This window comes from Tetrao urogallus, assembly GCF_951394365.1.
Source record: "Tetrao urogallus genome assembly, chromosome: 7".
Classification (NCBI taxonomy): Eukaryota; Metazoa; Chordata; class Aves; order Galliformes; family Phasianidae; genus Tetrao; species Tetrao urogallus.
This window is the reverse complement of record NC_136820.1, coordinates 3765971-3783019: the sequence shown is the minus strand read 5'-3', so window position 1 is coordinate 3783019 and position 17049 is coordinate 3765971. Positions and strand designations below refer to the sequence as shown.

The 17049-nt window shown below is 43.1% G+C and overlaps 1 protein-coding gene across 1 annotated transcript in view; it reads right to left on the bottom strand.

The window, feature by feature from the left end:
• ITGA9 (integrin subunit alpha 9) overlaps positions 1–17049 on the bottom strand; it is a gene marked incomplete at both ends in the record, with an annotated part of 210110 nt that overhangs the window by 179688 nt on the left and 13373 nt on the right. The window contains 5 exons of the mRNA XM_079538592.1: positions 2182–2250; positions 4622–4707; positions 5624–5753; positions 8792–8859; positions 15763–15886. Of these exons, the coding sequence (XP_079394718.1) occupies positions 2182–2250; positions 4622–4707; positions 5624–5753; positions 8792–8859; positions 15763–15886 (477 nt within the window). The remainder of the gene's footprint in view (positions 1–2181; positions 2251–4621; positions 4708–5623; positions 5754–8791; positions 8860–15762; positions 15887–17049) is intronic.

Here is a 17049-nt window from a genome sequence, read left to right as displayed (position 1 = left end):
GGTTACAAAAATAATTACTGAGATTAAAAAGAATGCAGCTCTTCTATATTCTCATGTTCATCATTGCAGATTCCTGACCCCACAGCCTTCACAGCTGATGGTTTCTGAGGCATAAGCCAGAGCTACCGGGCACAACAGGAGATGCGCAGCAGCAACTCTACTCCTTACAGTCTGTGAGATTTAAAAGCTGCTGCATGTATATAATGGGGTGAGTTAAGGATAGAGTTTCAGTCTGTAAGTCAGATTTCTGTGTTTGAGTGGGTTTAAGGTCAGACCTCAAACCTAATTTGATTCCAGCTATTTTCTAGTTTAAGTTCCCTTGTGGATTTTTATTTATTTATTTTTTTTTAATCCACTAAGGTTTTTAAACAAATTTCTCATGGGTAAGGAGTGAAACTTATGCAAAGCATTTCACTGTGTGTTTAGACAGTTTTCAGGGGAAGGCTGTTATTTACTTAACTGCAATGTGGTACGTCTGCAATGTGGGTGAGTTCACAGCGCTGTGAGAACCTGACGTTTGTACACTTAACATCTGTAACAAGACACTGCCTTTTCTTTCCTCCTCTCTGCATCTGATTTCCCTGTTCAGCCTCCCACAGGAAAAAAAAAGAAAAAAAAGAAAAAAAAAAAAGGGAAAGAAGAAACTGCCCGCTGTTAAAGTCTGTCCAACAGGAATGGCAGAGCAATGAACTTTCACACCACTGCGAAGGACACAGCACTTGGTGAGAGTTTTTTTTCCAACCGTTGTTCAGTGCTCAGTGCTAAGCACGGCTGGTTATATCTCAGTCACAAAACAGAGATTTAAGGTGGGCTGCTCTTAAAATACAATTTTCATTTTGATTTCTCAGAATTTGTAGCAAACGCACTACCAGGAAATAAGGCGACGACAGCCTAGAAGTACTTGAAGGATGTAAATACTTGATAAGTTAAGAATAATGCCATTAAACTCAAAAAAAGAAAGTTTTGGCTGAGATCGAGAAACTTCCTGATAGCTCTGTTTATTTGGCTGAAGAACAGATCTCCAGGAGCAGATCCCTAGGGACATTTAAAAGTTAAAAGGGATAAAAATGAACAGGAAGCAATCAAGCACAGGAGTTGCCCTCCATGAACTGGGAGAGCTTTTCCTTTCATGATGCTGGCAATTCTGCTACAATGTAGAGAAAGACAAACTTTGGAGACTCTCAAACACAGGCTTCAGCATCCACCCACACATCACTGCAGTTTTTACCTATTCCAGGCATGCCTTTGAAGACTGCAAAAGTGTTTCAGTGGGGAAAAAAAAATGAAATGAAACATGGCAATACTTCTAACTCGATACGGTCAAATGCTCGAGATCTTTTTGGAAGGTCTTTCCAGAGCAAGGCACCACCAGCAACCTTTTCTTCTGTATTTCCTCTCATCCCAGGAGAATACAGACAACTCCATGTCAAGGGTATCTTGTCCTCAGTGTATTATTCCCAAATAAACCAACCTATTCTGTTTTTACCTACAGCTGGATGTACTGTCTGCTTCATTCTCCATGTGACTCATCTCCAGCAAACCCCCAGGGAAGAGTGCAGGCTGTTTCCTACTCAAACACAACACTGCACAGGGAAGTTGGATCCCACTAGCATTCACTACATTTCTAAGGAAGAGCACAGAGCACTAATACTAATAGCAATACTCAAGACAGATTAATACGGGAAAAATCAATGGCTCTTTGAAGTAATGAAACAGCTCCTCCACACAATAGCATAATTCTCATGTCACTGCCACGTCTCACTGGGGCAGAGAAAAACTGTGTGTGGCTTTGTGCAACAATCCCAAGTTCCAGGCTACCCAGAGCCACTGGTAACACCCAGTCAGAGGAAATGTCTCCCTCTGGGCTGTGCCACGCCTGAGAAAGCAAAAGCCGAAGCTGCTGCTACATTTGTGCGAGGCTAAAGAAACAAGTAAAATATTCAGCAAGACACTCAATTTCAGTCCCATGGCCACTGAACAGACACTGCAGTCACCACCATTACACAAAAAAGGGAATACACTTGGTCTGTACAGACTTACGTGTTCGGAAAGGCTGAGGAGAAACAGCATTTGCTTGAAAACTCATGGAGCCGTGAATAGAAAGTGATGCTCTGAGATGATCCTGCCATTATTTCCCCTTCCTCCACCCTCACATGATAGCATACAAATATAAAAGCTCACCTTTTTTCCTGAAGCCTGAAATATTTTTACTAAAGAGCCTGATCGTCTGTCTGTTCTGAAAATATAAACCTGAAAAGCGAAAGAAGAAAAAGGTTAAACAATGCTGAAATACAAGCACATAATAGTACAGCACTGATGCTTGCTCAGTGCAGTGCATCATGACCATAACCATGGCTACCATCAAGATCCAATTTCAAGACTATTACTCATTCTTCTTTTAAAAGGCAAAGTATTGACTTCTCCACTTTCCTGAGGCCTCCTTTCATCAGAGATGCTTGTACAGTATCTTGTCACCTGCTTTTTTGTGAGTACACACGTATGTGCACACATGAGTATTTAAAAGCACCCCATAAAGGAGCACTCCATGTCACAAACAAGATATATTTGTAGACTACTAGGGAACGAGCAGGGCAAAGTGCTGAAAAGGCATGAGGCTGTTCCCCTTCTCCTGCCAATCCTTCCCTTCCCCAGCACAAGTGCCTGCATGTGCATCATTGCAAAATCCCAGTAGGACCACTCAGTGCATTTGCACTACTTTGCCTGAAAATCTGTAAATCACCAAACTTCTCAAACACATTCCACTTGTTGCTCATTTCTGTAGAAGAAACTGCTTAACCAGAAACTCTTAGGGATAAAAATATTAATACAAGTCCAATCTTGAATCATTTACCAAAAAAATTAAGACCCAGAGCGCATGGCGTGTAGAAAGGGATTCCCTTTAGCAGAAAGGCTGGCTTAGTCAGCATTTGAGACTCCTCCAGCAGTGGACAGGCTGTTTCCCAACAGTCCTTAGGATGTCTTTGGGACAGAGGATTTCTTATGTCCAAGGCCACGCAGCACAGCCAAGCACTTGACATATTTGAATATGTGGTGAGTTATTAGTAGGTGGTGAGACACGAGAGTTCAAAGCCATTCTCGACTGAGAACACAACATGCATTTACTGCAGATAGTTGCTTTAGATATAAAGAACTCCCCAGTTTTTGCAGCAGCAAGTTTAGCAGCAAGTACGTGGTGCCAGGTGTCACATCTCCAAACCCAGTTTTAATGACACTCCCAGTACCATTTGGGAAATGACTCCATCCCACTAAGTGTCTTGGCTTCCTCCTCAATGGAAAGGGTGTGACAATGATAATCACTTTCTCTCAGGAAAGTGGCAAGGATTAGCTCATTAAAGAGTGTGGAAAGCACAACAGGACTGCTCAGCATAATGTTCTGTATTCAACACCTCTTACTGCTGCCCTCATCGTTTGTCCCTGCTATCCATATCCCATGCAAAGGATAGTAACAGAAGCCCCTGCAACCAGAGCAACAGTCATTAACCTACAGAGCCAGCTGCTTCCTCATGGAACTCATGTTAGCAGCTGGGTTTTTAGCCTCTTCCTTGTACGGAATTTCAATGTTTCTCCACTGAGACTGGAAGGGAAATGCACTGAAGCCATTGCAACAGAATACCCAGGATAAGGAATCTGTGGCTTTCCTGTGAACGTCTCCTCAACAGTAACCTAACTGCTACTATGTCCCCTATGTCCTAGGCATACCAGGTAAGCTGTATGTACCAAATTCATCCTCTACTTTTATTTCATTTTCCCTGTTTATCTGCTACTCTCAGGACACTGTTACTGCCAAAAACAATCTAACCCAAGGGATAGTGTTCCTGCTAATGGACGCCACCCACTCCGTATTGTTACAACTCAGCTACTGCTGATGCCCCTATGGAACAGAAGAGGGAAGAAGATGGAAAGACAGGACATCTCTGCTGAAACACATAGTGGCAGTAAGCCCCCAAAGGACTTTAAAGAGTGGGGAAAGCTAATTCTTTGCATCCCTCCCTCCCTTTCCCTACTCTTTCTCCTCCACCTTTGGTTCAAAAGTGTCAGCGGGGTCCCGGCACAGCCTCACCCTGCTCCCTACAGCAGCCACGTGTCCTGCACAGGAATTGCAGGCACAACACCTCCTGACCACTCACATGCTTACATCTTTGAGATTGTACATATGTATACCTACAGGAAAACCTTTTTATTTTTTGTTTTTTTCAAGAGCCCGTCACCAAGACTTCTGAACACAGCTGGCAGAAACCAATATGCTAACCTACTAAGGAGACATCAAAAAGGCTAGTAAATGGCATTTCATGCTATCATAGGTGCTATCCTGAAGAAAATATGGAACCAATCAGAATGCAGAGCACTATCAAATGTACGAAGAAAGCAAGAATTGAGTGGGAGAGAAAGGGAGGGAGGAGGGATGTTAAGCACCAAAGGGCACAGGTGGAGAAAATTTGCTGACTTCATCAAACTACCTCACCTCTTCCTTGAACAGTGTTCCAAAACTACCCTGCAGACAAAAATCTCCTGGCTTCTCTGACATGTGGGAACTGTGCCAGTACCACTCTGTTTGCCCAGTTACATCCAACCACATTATTACTGGGACAAAAAGCCACACCTTTCCGATGCCTCCATCCTGGGGAGCTCCTCCCACAACATCCGTGGTAGTTGGCTGAGAGAAATGGCCTGCTGTCACCGCATATCCTGAGTGGGAGAGGAGAGGATGAAGATAAATAACAAAAAAAGAAAGAAAAAAGAAAAGAGCAAAAGGAAAAAGACTGAGAAACAACTGAGCAATCTAGGGTGTCCTCATCAGGTTTCATTGCTACACTTGAACTGTACCTCACAGCATTACAAAAACATTTTGTGCAGAATACACCAATATTCAGTTCCAGAGCAAAAGGCAACGGGAAATGGCAGCACAGCCTCTGGTACAGTGACAAAAGTCAACAGAAAAAAAGATGTAGGTACTGTCAGCAAAAAACATGCAGAAGTGCATGCAAAGCAGTTACAGAGAACAGTTTGAAAACCTTGAGCCTCACAAGGGAAAAAACAGGAGCATTTAGACAGAGGAAACAGAGCAAGGGGAGCACATCACTGCATGGAAGCATTACAGTCCCTCATCAGCCAGACAGAAGTCTCCTCCTTTAGTTAAAATGACTGCCCAGAAAAAGTCAGGAAAATTACATACATGCTTTTTTGGTGGAGAGGAGAGCAGAGGACAGTAGACAAAAAGGTCAGAAAAGTTAATGGCCTTAAAAGATTTGTGTTTATGTAAGAGTAAAAAAGGGAGGATAGATCAAAGAGCGTATCTGACAGGAGAACAAAGATTTTATCTAATCTGTTACATTAAAATGATATATAATAGCCAAAGAAGAGTGAAGTACTTTCCTTCTAAGGTTGTCTTGCATTTGACTTGATCTTCTGTAAATTATGAGGCTCTTGTCTGCATTGTAAACATGATAATTCATATCTATCAGTGACAAAACCTACGTATGTGTACATACACTCCTCATTTCGTTATCTCCAAGCAGCATCTTCCAAGTGGTACTTTTTTTAATAGGGTCTGAACTGTGTTGCTCAGCTAATCCACTCTCACAGCAAGCACAGAGCTGCTTACCAAGGTATGTGTAACGCCTGGCGATCACAGCATCGTCGTTCAGCTTGTAGTATGTGTTGTCAGTGAGATTCAGTACTTTGACTGTTCCCGTCCAGTAATAAGATCCTGGTGCCCCCATGATTACCAGCTCCTGCAGCAGGAAAAACAGCAAGATGAGAAAAGAATGAGGGAAAATACAGGCAATAATCAAAACTGGACAAGAATTTCTGCTTTGTGCAGTAATGGGGAAGGATACAAGATATTAACATAAAACACCAATTATAAGCCTATCTACAAGAACCTGCATTCTGCAAACATGTATATCTTTCTTTTCAAACATGGAGGCCACTGCACATGTTCTGAAAACATTAAGGCTCCTTTTCTTTAGCTTGCTTTTGCTCAGTTGCATTGCAACTTCAATGAAAGGCAATTACAAACTATCAAATTTGCCCCTGCTAACACAAAACCACTTATCCATCTGCTGACATTCCCAGCTCCCCTCAAGAAGACCCAAAGTCATAAGCAAGGCTAGAAAATGTGCAATGACGACACTGCAGATATTTAAACAGTAGCATTGACAGAGAAGGTGAGGAAAGCAAAATAAGGTGTGTTTCAAGTGGAATCCTACACCATTAAATTGCTGGGTAAGAAAGAATGATGAAAAAACACAGAGCAACACTTGATGTTTTGGCTGCATTGGTCCAGGAAGAGAAAGAGCAGGGCTTTTTAATCAGCCCACTGTAAGAAGCAGACATCTCTAAAGGAAATTACTGGTTATATTCTCTAAAGGAATAACTGGTTGAAAACAGTGCTTCCAGTTCAATGCCTTCCTGTTCAAGTTCATCCAAAATGAACTTTTCTAGCTCCTGAGCATTCAGCCTTCAGAGCTCTTTCCCACTGAAGGAGAGTATATATAACACTAACATTAGGTTTAAAAAAAAAAAAAAACAAAAAAAAAAGGTTTTCCCCAAATACTTGGAAAACAACCTAGATTCACCTTGCCAAGACACAGGTTATAAAGAGTAAAAGAGGTCAGTAAAGAAAAGGAAAAGCCTTTCTTCTTCTTTTCCCAGTTACAAAAGGGTGAGAAAAGCTTCTTGTTCTGTTTTTCACACATGGAAACCTAGACAGGCACGTGAACTCAGTTCCAGGAATTTCTTTGCTATTTTTGTCACAACAATTTGAAAGCAAAAATTGAATGGGTATTTTTTCAAATTGGCTTTTAGTGACAGAAGATCACCATCTCACTCGCTGCTGGCAAAATGGTACTTTTTCTCCTCCCTCCCCCCCCACCTTTGCTAGGACAAAGCAGTAGCATGAACCATCAGCATATGACAAAATTAAGACATGAGATTTGTTTATTTATTTATTTACCAGCTACAGTCAAAGGGGGATCCTGGTGCAGGACAACTACTTGTTGTTTTGTGAATTACATCTTCAGCCTAAAAAACCAGACATTATTGACTACCAAATAATTTTATCCAGAAAACAAATGAAGGGAGGAGATGAAGATGCAGGGTGTGTTCGTGTAGCAAAGCATCCAGCAACCTCACAGCAAATCTCCACCCCTGGAGAGCAGCAGATGTGGCTTTAAATACCACAACAAAAGATTTAGTGAAGCCTGAAGAGCACTAAGCTTAAAAAAGTTCTCCAGCCTCAGAAAAGACTGAAGACAGCTGCTGTGCTTGACTGTTCCCTTCAATACAAACCATGGGTGGACTTGTGGCAAATCAATTCCATGCCCCAGATTCTGGACTGAGTGGCTGCTGTTTCAGGGATGTTAAACAAGAGAATTTCCTAATAAACCTAAGGGACAGGACCACATACTCAGCCAAAGTGTGAGATATGCTCAGCCACAGCTTTTTTCCTTGGGAGCAGTGTGTTCTTGAGGTCAAGGGATCACTGACCATCGGGAACAACACACATCAGCAGCACTGAAAATATGGTAGCAGCTTGCTTCTTTGACCCAAAAAGTGATTTATCTGCATTTCCTGCTCAGTCTGGAAGCACTGGAGCCACCACAAGGCCCCAGGCAATGAAAGTTCAAAGCTTTTGAACTAGGGAGTAAACTAGGGAGTAACTAGGGAGTAAAGAAGGGTTTAAAGCTCGGGAACAGCAGCAAGCTAGAGAGAACAGAGAAGCCAGGAAACAGCTGCTGCTGTTGAGCATCAAGTTATCAGGCAGAGCCACTGCAGCACCAGCACCTGCCATTCTGGTTTACTTGGACATCAGGTCCTGCCAGAGCAGTGAGGACATTATTAGTCTGGCTGTATCAGCTTGGAGAGCAAGCTCTGCAGCCCAGCACATGTATAGTTAGGAGTGAGTGTATACTGCACATAACAGCAACAAGGACCCTGATGTGCACTAAAACAGGTGTGCATTTGTTGTTTTTGTTTTTTAAACCTTGAAACATTTCAAAAAACTTCAACACACACATAAGGGAATCTTTGCCTTAGCTAAAATATGGTTGACAAAGACACAAGCATCCAGCTCTGGATGCTATTTTTTTTATTTTTTTTTTAAACCACCTTTTTGAAATGAAGAACTGAAGCATAACTGGAAAAAAAAATGTTTCCTACCTTACGTGTATATGTGCGTGTGTACATTTATGCATTCATACAGATCACAGAATGTCAGAGAATTGGAAGGAACCTTGAAAGATCTTGTCCAATCCCCCTGCCAGAGCAGGAGCACCAAGATTAGTCACACAGGAATGCATCCAGGCAGGTTTTGAATGTCTCCAGATAAAGAGACCCCACAATCTCTCTGGGCAGCCTGCTCCAGTGCTCTGTTACCCACAAGATGCACATACAGCCACATGCACGCATGTTCAAACAAACCCTTTCAGGGAAGATTGTTTTAGGTCACCAATGAAAGAAAACAGCATTAGACACAGAAATATTTTGGTGTAGGTTTTGAAATGGATATGCAAAAGTATTCCCTGAGGTTAACTTTCAGAGTTTATTCATTCATGTTTGTTCACAGACCTGTCAAGATGAATTCACTTACATTACGAAGCCCTGGATGGACAAGCAGATAGACAGACAGCATAGAGGCAGGTGAGTGTTTGCTGTGTTACTGCAATTAGGCTTGTATGATGGCTGCATTTGAAGGCTCCCTTCCCTGGACACACGTGCCAGGAGAGCCCACTCACAAACCTAATTCCCACCTCTCAGTACTTCTGCTCACCTCGGTGAAGAAGCCTGCAATCCCCGCCTGGCATGAGCCATGCTCCTCCCCGTACTTCTTCTTATACTCTGGGCAAACGAAGGAAAGAAGAACTGTTGTCAGTCTGTGGTCATGCAGGCAACAAGGATGCTACCCCACCTCTGCACAGCGGGCAGATCCCACCTGAGTTTCTGTACCACCCTACATGCAGCCTGGAGGCTTCTAAGGGTGGGATGGGGTACCACACAAGTATCACTGGGGGAGAGATGCTTCGGGACACTGGAGTAAAGGAGACAACAACAAAAACATCAAGAAAAACCCACACTTCTCTTAAAAAAAAAAAAAACACAAAAAAAACACTAAGCTCAAGGCTTGGAGGGGAAGAAATCATGTTCCACCTCACAGGCTTTTTTTTCCTGAGCACTGCGTTGAAATTTTTACCATGAGTGCACAGCTTCAGTGTACTGCCACTTCCTGCATGTTACAGTATGTTCCAAAGGATAGAAAAAAAACCTCTAGGAGAAAGAGTAATTGAGGTTCTAAGCAGTCCCTCTGTAGCCTGGAATTTTTTTTTTTCCCTTACAATGTTGTTAAGCATTATTAACTCATTCCTAAATCATAAAAAAAAAAAAAAGAAAAAAAAAAAAAGCAGGGAATCTGTGAGCAAATGGTGTCTTTGGAGCAGAGTAAATTCCTCACAAGCTGCATTTTATCATACTGAGGCTCAAAAATGAATGAACTGCTGCCTTCTCACCGCTTCTTTATTCTACATAACAACACACATAACCTGTAACAGGTAATTACATCTTCTTATATACAGATATATATAAACATTACATCCTTAACATCTTAGGAAGATATGTATACTGATATAAAGTATATATTAAACTGCATTATATGTTTTGCAATACATACATACATTACTAGATACAAAACTATACATTGTATGAAAAAGAGAGAGAAAGGAAGTTGCTACTTACTGTATTTAATCAATACCTGCATTTAATTTTTATAAAAACAAAGAAAAATTAACAGAATTCTCTTCCTGCGGTCCTGAGGAAGCTCAGATCCTCAGGGATCTGCAGATGTTGCACAGGCGCTTGGGAAGCACAGCAGGACAGTGCAAGCAGAGCAGGGGCTCGCTCTGCTGGCAGGCCCCAATGCCCAGCACAGCTGCCCCAGGCAGATACAGGGACTGCCAGAGCAGCCGTGTCCCCAAACACACACCTTTCACAGCAGCAATGTGCAGCAGCGTGCCCGCAGAGCACCAAGAAATGAGTTCACCCTTGGCTGTTCAGGCAGCACCACGGCTCAGGACTGCTGGCTGCTCACGTATAGTTTCTTGCTAAGTCAGGCACACTCCAACTGGAAAAAATACTTGTTTGTAGACACGAATGCTTGTAATTAAGACTGATGAGGGTATGTGGTTTCTCCCTTTTGCATTTGCTGAGAAATACTCCCTGAGCATCCTGAAGCTCATGCTTTCCCTATGGCTGAGTTTCCAGCCTCGTTTGGGATGCGCTGCAGCAAGCAAGCCCTGCATTTGCCCAAATCAGGCACTTCTGCTTCCAACCACGGTATTCTTCTTCTACCTGACATACTGAGGTACAAAACAGATCCTGCCTCCTCCTGAATTCTCCCCTAGTTGTGGCAGTCCAAAGGCACCCCCCTGACCGCGAACCTTGGCAAGAGGTGAACCCAGTGCAGAGCTCTAGGCCTCAAGCAGCCTCTGCAGCTGAGCCCCACTGACTGAGTGATGGGCTGGAAATGGTGCATTTCTCTACAAAAACAGCATCACGCTTGGCTCACAGCTTCTTCATGCATCTCCTTCAACCAGTTAATCAATTAAATTTGCTTTAAAGCAAAGGGGGGAAATTGCCATAGATTATATCTAGCAAATAATTGCACGGAATGGCTCAACATAGGATGAAAGAAATAGAACTTCTTTCTTGGGATTTTTTTGATTTTTTCATATTTCTCCTTTTACAAACAGGCTTTGCAACACTTCTTCCCAATCCATCCTTCCTCAGCTATTTGACCAAGCTTTGATGACACAGTGCCCAGGTTGTGCCTTACATCACAGCCTCCACAGCACAAACAAAAGCCTCAAACACAACTGTAACTCCCTCAGAGGCTGGAATCTAGCCATATGCAAGCCCTGAACATCCTCCAAACCATAGCTCCATGGAACTCAAGCCAACAGAAGGCTTTCTCTGCAAATGCTTGTGGTAAGTGGCCCAGCTCACACAAGGTGTCCCTTGAACTCAGCTGCAAATACAAACCAAGAGATGTAAAACTACAGGAGACAACAGAAGAAACAGTAACAGCTTCAGCCATACAACACAGCTATTCAAAGAGGAGCCCAGAGTTTTATCCAGTTGTGCGTAACAAACACGTGAGATCACTTCATTTCTGGAGATAAACAGTCTTCCTTCTCATAAAATAAAACAAAAATTAAACTACTACTCCTATCACGTCAAAAAGTTTATTGAGCATATTAGCATTGTTTTATAATAGCATCTTTTTTCCTACTTTACAAAAGAAACCAAATTCAGATCTAGGAGTAACTTGAAAACCAACACTCCTACATCACAGAACACAACACAGCTGATTTTCATCAGCAACATACATATTAGAAAAAATGAATAGAAACACACATCATTGTTTTCATTGTCAGGCAATGAAAAAACAGTTCACTTTCAAATGAATTGAATGGTGACTGGCTGCAATAACGCATTACAAATGGGAAAGATTTGATGGTTTAAATGGTTGTCCACAGAAGCTCATACTTAATAGTCAGCGTGGCTTTCTCCATGGTTTTTTTCATGGTTATCTGTGGTGTTCTGTTTTTAAGTCATTTATGGTGCCAGTACTGGCTGCTCAAACTAACGGCCACACATTTCACTTAAATAACTAGTTATACTGTGGTTGTAATAGCAGATAGCAGAGAGGGACTGCAGCATTTCAAGTAAATGATGAATCTGGACATAACCATGGTCAAAGAGCAGGACCCAGCACTTGATCTTGTAGAACTTAATGACAGTTTGCAAGGGATATCTGAAGCACAGGGCCCCAAACACATCAGATGCTAAGGCTATTTGAGCATTTGAAACTCCACTGAAGTGGAGTGCAGACCAAAATCATGTTTCAAGAGGATACCTACAAAGACAGTCCTTCGTATGGGGAACAGTAGCCCAGTCTGGTCAGACACCATGCTCTTGGACTCTGGCAAAATCCTTCCAGCAGAAAACCCACTCCTCTCTTCACCCTACCTCACTGTCAACAGCATATGGATATCCCCACAAGCAGGTCTCCTTCTCAATCACGCAGTCCATAGCAGCTCCTCATGTCCTTACTGGTCATATATCAGCCCCTCAGACTTCAGTGCCCTCACAGAGCCAGCCTGCCCCTCCCAGTCAGCAGATGAGCCCAAAGAGCATAAAAAACAAAACTGCTTCTACCTCTCCTTCACCCCAGTGGTGCCACAGCTGTGATACTTGTCACTCACATCATCACCCATTCATTCAAGCCATCAGCCAGCAGGAAACTGTGCAAATATTCATCAGCACACAGCTTTTGCACACCTGAATAGCAGCATTTGCATGAGGTTTAAATATTGCATGCAGTGAACTCGGTAGTTTCCACATAGCTGCAAGCAATAACTGCTGCCATGAACAAATCCTTTGTTTTTATGCTACTTTATTGTTCTCACATCTGCCCACAGACCATTCTACACCCCTGATTATGCAGACCACAAGCCACTACACTAACTGCTATGGCAATGGTTGATAGCAAAACAGTAAGATGAGGCTGAGCCTGAGAGATGTGGTTGCCTCTGTGATTTTGAATAACTGCTTAAAAAAGGGAAGAAAAAAAAAGAAAGAAAAAAAAAAAAAAAAGGAGGGTAGTGTATTATAGCCAGAATGATTTTAGTTTATGAAAGCAGTAAGGCTGACTAAGTATTTGGACAAAATAATCCACAAGAAGGATGAGCTGTGATGTGTGATGACTACGAAGACAAATGCCTCTTCTCTGAGCAAATCCAAGTCTATAAGCAAACCTCAGTATCATAACACAGCATGAGCTTCACTGTGCAACATCTTTCATCTACCATCTTTTAAGATAGCATTACAATGGGCAATTGAAATACACTGTCATTTGCACTGAGAGCCTCTTTTTCCCCCATCTTTCTGTGTTTCACTACAGTGGGAAGAAAAAGTAGTAATTTTTTTTGACCTAGCATTGTGGTATTGGGTTTGCACCACACCACAGGGATATTTTGATGCCTCCCAGAAAACCAAGTGTGGTTTGGCAAACCTGCTCATCCCTTTGGAGGGCAGGCACGTAAGGATGTGCTGTTCCCCTTATTTACTAACCACATGCCTACCAGCTTTCCCTGCATCCATCACCACAGGACTAGGAAACCACCGCAGCTCTCTCCATACAGCTGGGCTACCTCTCACCCTGGAAGCAGCCACACTTCTTCACTGTAAACTGAATGCATCAGGACAATGAAGATACAGCTACAGAAAAAAGTAAACAAGTGAAAGCTCTGCTTGGAAGACCATGGCTCCAGACCCCAGCTATACCTCAAAGGACATCCAGCTTATATAAACCAGATTAGCTCCTACTCAGAAAGACTCCATTTAACTATTAGGCTCGCTGCTGTTGTCATTAGCAATCAATAGCTTCCAGATTTCTGTCAGCCATTTCAGGGAAACTGGACAAGAATAAGATGGATTGAGACCATCGCATTGTTGCACCATTACCATCCAGTCAGGAAACTTCCATTTCCTCTTTGTCTTTAGTTATACAGCCTGTTTTACATGGAAGGAAAACATACTGCATGCATTAAGGATGCCTGTCCAGCAGTCTGATTCCTCTCCCCTTCAGGCACAAGACTTCTGTTACACAAGCTAATAATCCTTCTTGAGGTGTGCACACACAAATGTATGGCAACTGATGTGCACTCAGCTGGCCTGCACGCTTTGCCAGTTGGCAAGAGCCAGCTCTAGTTGTGGATCAGACAGCCACGTTATCCTCTCACCAGGTTTATCACCCTAGATGCACCAGCTACAGGCTTCAGCTTTAGGGGCCCATTGGAAGCATTATGCACTGCATTTACTGCTCCTATGAAACCCCCAGCTTCTCCCCCTCAGACTGTTTCTCTTAATCCATAGCGTGTCAGAGTTTTTTCTCCTTCAGAAAGTGAAGGATTGCTGCAAGACGAGTGGATCGTGGCTGATCTCAAACAACGAACCCATCTGTGTGCTGTAACATGGCTATCACCCACACTGGGGATCAGGCTTGTTTTGCTGAAACCTAAAAGTTCCAGGAGCAAACAAGCTCAGCCATCCCTTGTAACACTTCGCAATTTCACGTCTGACAATGGCAGATGGGGGGGAAGAGGGATAAATCAGTCCCAAAACTCCGATTTTCATTCTAGCATGAACTGAAGCTAAGCCAACACTGTACTGCACCAGCCCTGCCAATTTTCCACTGGCTGCTTTGCATACACTAGGCCCACACACTTCTATTTTCTAGCAATTCCTGGCAAATATCCTGTCAGATTAGCAGCCGCTTTACTCCCAAGACATGACGCACAGAAAAACACAAGCAGTTTGTCTCCTCCAGAAACCACCTCCCTGCAACGGCTTCAGACAAGCAGCTTTTAAAGCAAACATCAGAGTGATGACAAAGGCTCGGAGGAAGCCCTGGCAGCGTCTCCATGCACGCGTGTTGATCACCACAGCTCGCACTGGACTATTTGAACCACATTACCTCGCTGTGAAGCACAAGATCGGTTTTGCTGACAGGAACGAAGAAGAAAGAACAAATACAATGGGACAGCACTCTCAACAGGAAGGCTTACACAGTTCACTTGTACTCTGCCACAGACCAGCTGGAGTGGCTGGTTCAAGAGACTCCAAACCTCTCACATCTCAAATAATGAATAATTTCAGGGCTGGTAAACTTGTTACATACAACTGTGTGCTGCTTCCAAGCAGACATATTCATTCAAGACAAAAATCTCATTGGTTTGCAATGAAAACAAATAAATAAAATCAGAGGTTTTGCCTGTAACAAACCATGCTGTTCCTTGACCTCCAGATCCTATGCTTACACAGGCTCCTAAAGGCATCCTAAAGAATGATGCCCAGGACAGGAAGGAAAAACCCAAGATAGCCTTTTCCCCACTGCTGCTTTGGGAGCTGAGAAACCTTGGGAGATCTCTTATCTTCTTCCTAACAGCATTCCTACGCCCCTGGTTTAGTTAACTGCTTTTGGCTGAGGTGATGCTGTCTTCTGAAGTCTTAAGGAAAGGAAACATGATACCAAAATTTCAAATGTATCAGAAAACTGGAAAATTATGATGCTGACACTTGGGGTTTACAGTGAAGACAACAGGGACACAGGCCCATCGCTCAGGGTGCTGGAGCCTTTTTTTGCCATGCCCCCCTAAATCCAGACCTTTGGAACACCCGAACACTTTATAGAACCCAAAGTGCAGCAGCAGTTATATTGAGCTGCCACAGAACTGAATGAATCAAGTACTAAGCAAGCTTTCCCCCCCCTCTAGTCCTCTGATAAATCGAAACAAAAAACTGAAAGTATTTCCATAAGCAAATTGATTCCCAATTAGTATTCCCAATGTAATCTGTGCTACAACTAAAGACGAGTGACCTGTATCTACTGATAATTCATACGAAAGAGAACCACAGCCTCCAAATACAGTTCTGCTCCTTTAGCAAACTGCAATCATGCACAGCAAGTCTCAGGATTTGTTCTGTTGCTGTGCTGCTCTCCCACCTCCATGCAAAACCCCAGCTAAGCCTCAAGACTGTATGTTACAGGGAGAAATAGAAAATAAAATAAACACAAACTCAGCAGTGAGGGCTGAAATGGTCTTGGAAACAAAGGGAAAATACAGAAGCTACAAAACAAGAGACCAGAGATGGAGGCAAGCCCCGCTCCCACCCCTCCATCCTTACCTTCATAGCAGGGCAGGAGTTTCTTCCCACTGGGCTGCAGGTTGGGGGGAATGATGTTGCAGAAGCCATGGGGCAGAATGTATTCTGTCTCGTAGTAGATGTTTTTCCAGCGGTGTGCACAGGCCTGAACAGATCACACCATACGTGTTACTGACCAAGAGCTGCAAGAGAGCCGTCTGACCAAGGCAGAGCATGCAGAGTAAGAGCAACAAAGGCTAAACCAGCCTCACTAGAGCACAGTGCTCAGGATAAACGCCACACAGAGACACACTGTGCTCAGGATAAACGCCACACAGAGACACACTGCTTCACACCTTCCCAGAAGCTAGCTCCAAAAAAATAACACTGCACTGCTGCCAGACACGCCACAAGTTGCCTTATGCACAAGGATTAATCAGAATCAAAAGAAATGAGATGTGAAACAGCGAGGGTTTTGAATTTATGCACATGGTGAGCCATGTCCCCAGCTGGTTTAAGCTGGGAACATTAGTGTAGATGCATCAATTTGTATCACTTAAGGCTTGGTCTCATGAGCACAGAAGCAATCTCTCTGCTACAAATCACCTCCTTAACATGCTTTCAACTTTTCCTGGAAACTTTGCACCAGTCTTGCTATCTCATAGAAGCCTGCAACAGCCACCTTCACAAGCCCCACGTTTTACCCTATCATCCTCAGATGGGACACCTTCTTCTCTTGTCCTCATTCTATAGCACCTTCCTGCCTCAACACCTCAGAGCTGTTCATGTTGCCAATAGAAACATCTCAATATTTGCAAAAATTAGGGCCACAAAAATGATTTAAGGGGAACATCTCCCTTACAAGGACAGGCTGAGAGTTGGAGCTGTTTAGCTTGGAGAAGAAAACTCTCCGAGGAGATATGATAGCAGCCTTTCAATATCTAAAGCAGAGCTACAGGAAATAAGAGGACAGACTCTTTAGCAGGGTCTGTTGTGATAGGACAAGGGGAAAATGGTATCAAAATAAAAGAGGAGAGATTCAGACTGGATATAAGGAAGTTTTTTTACAATAAAAGTAGTGAGGCATTGGAACAGGTTGACCACGGGTGTGGTGGATGCCCTGTCTCTGGAACCATTCAAGGTCAGGCTGGAAAGGGCTCCAAGGATTTCGGTTTAGCTGTAGGTGTTCCTATTCACTGCAGGAGAGTTGAAGGCCTTTAGGGGTCCCTTTCATCTGAAACAATTTTATGATTCTATGGCAAATTAAAAAAATAATAATAATAATCCATAGATTGCCACCCATCATACAAAGGATGCTTATAGTGAACT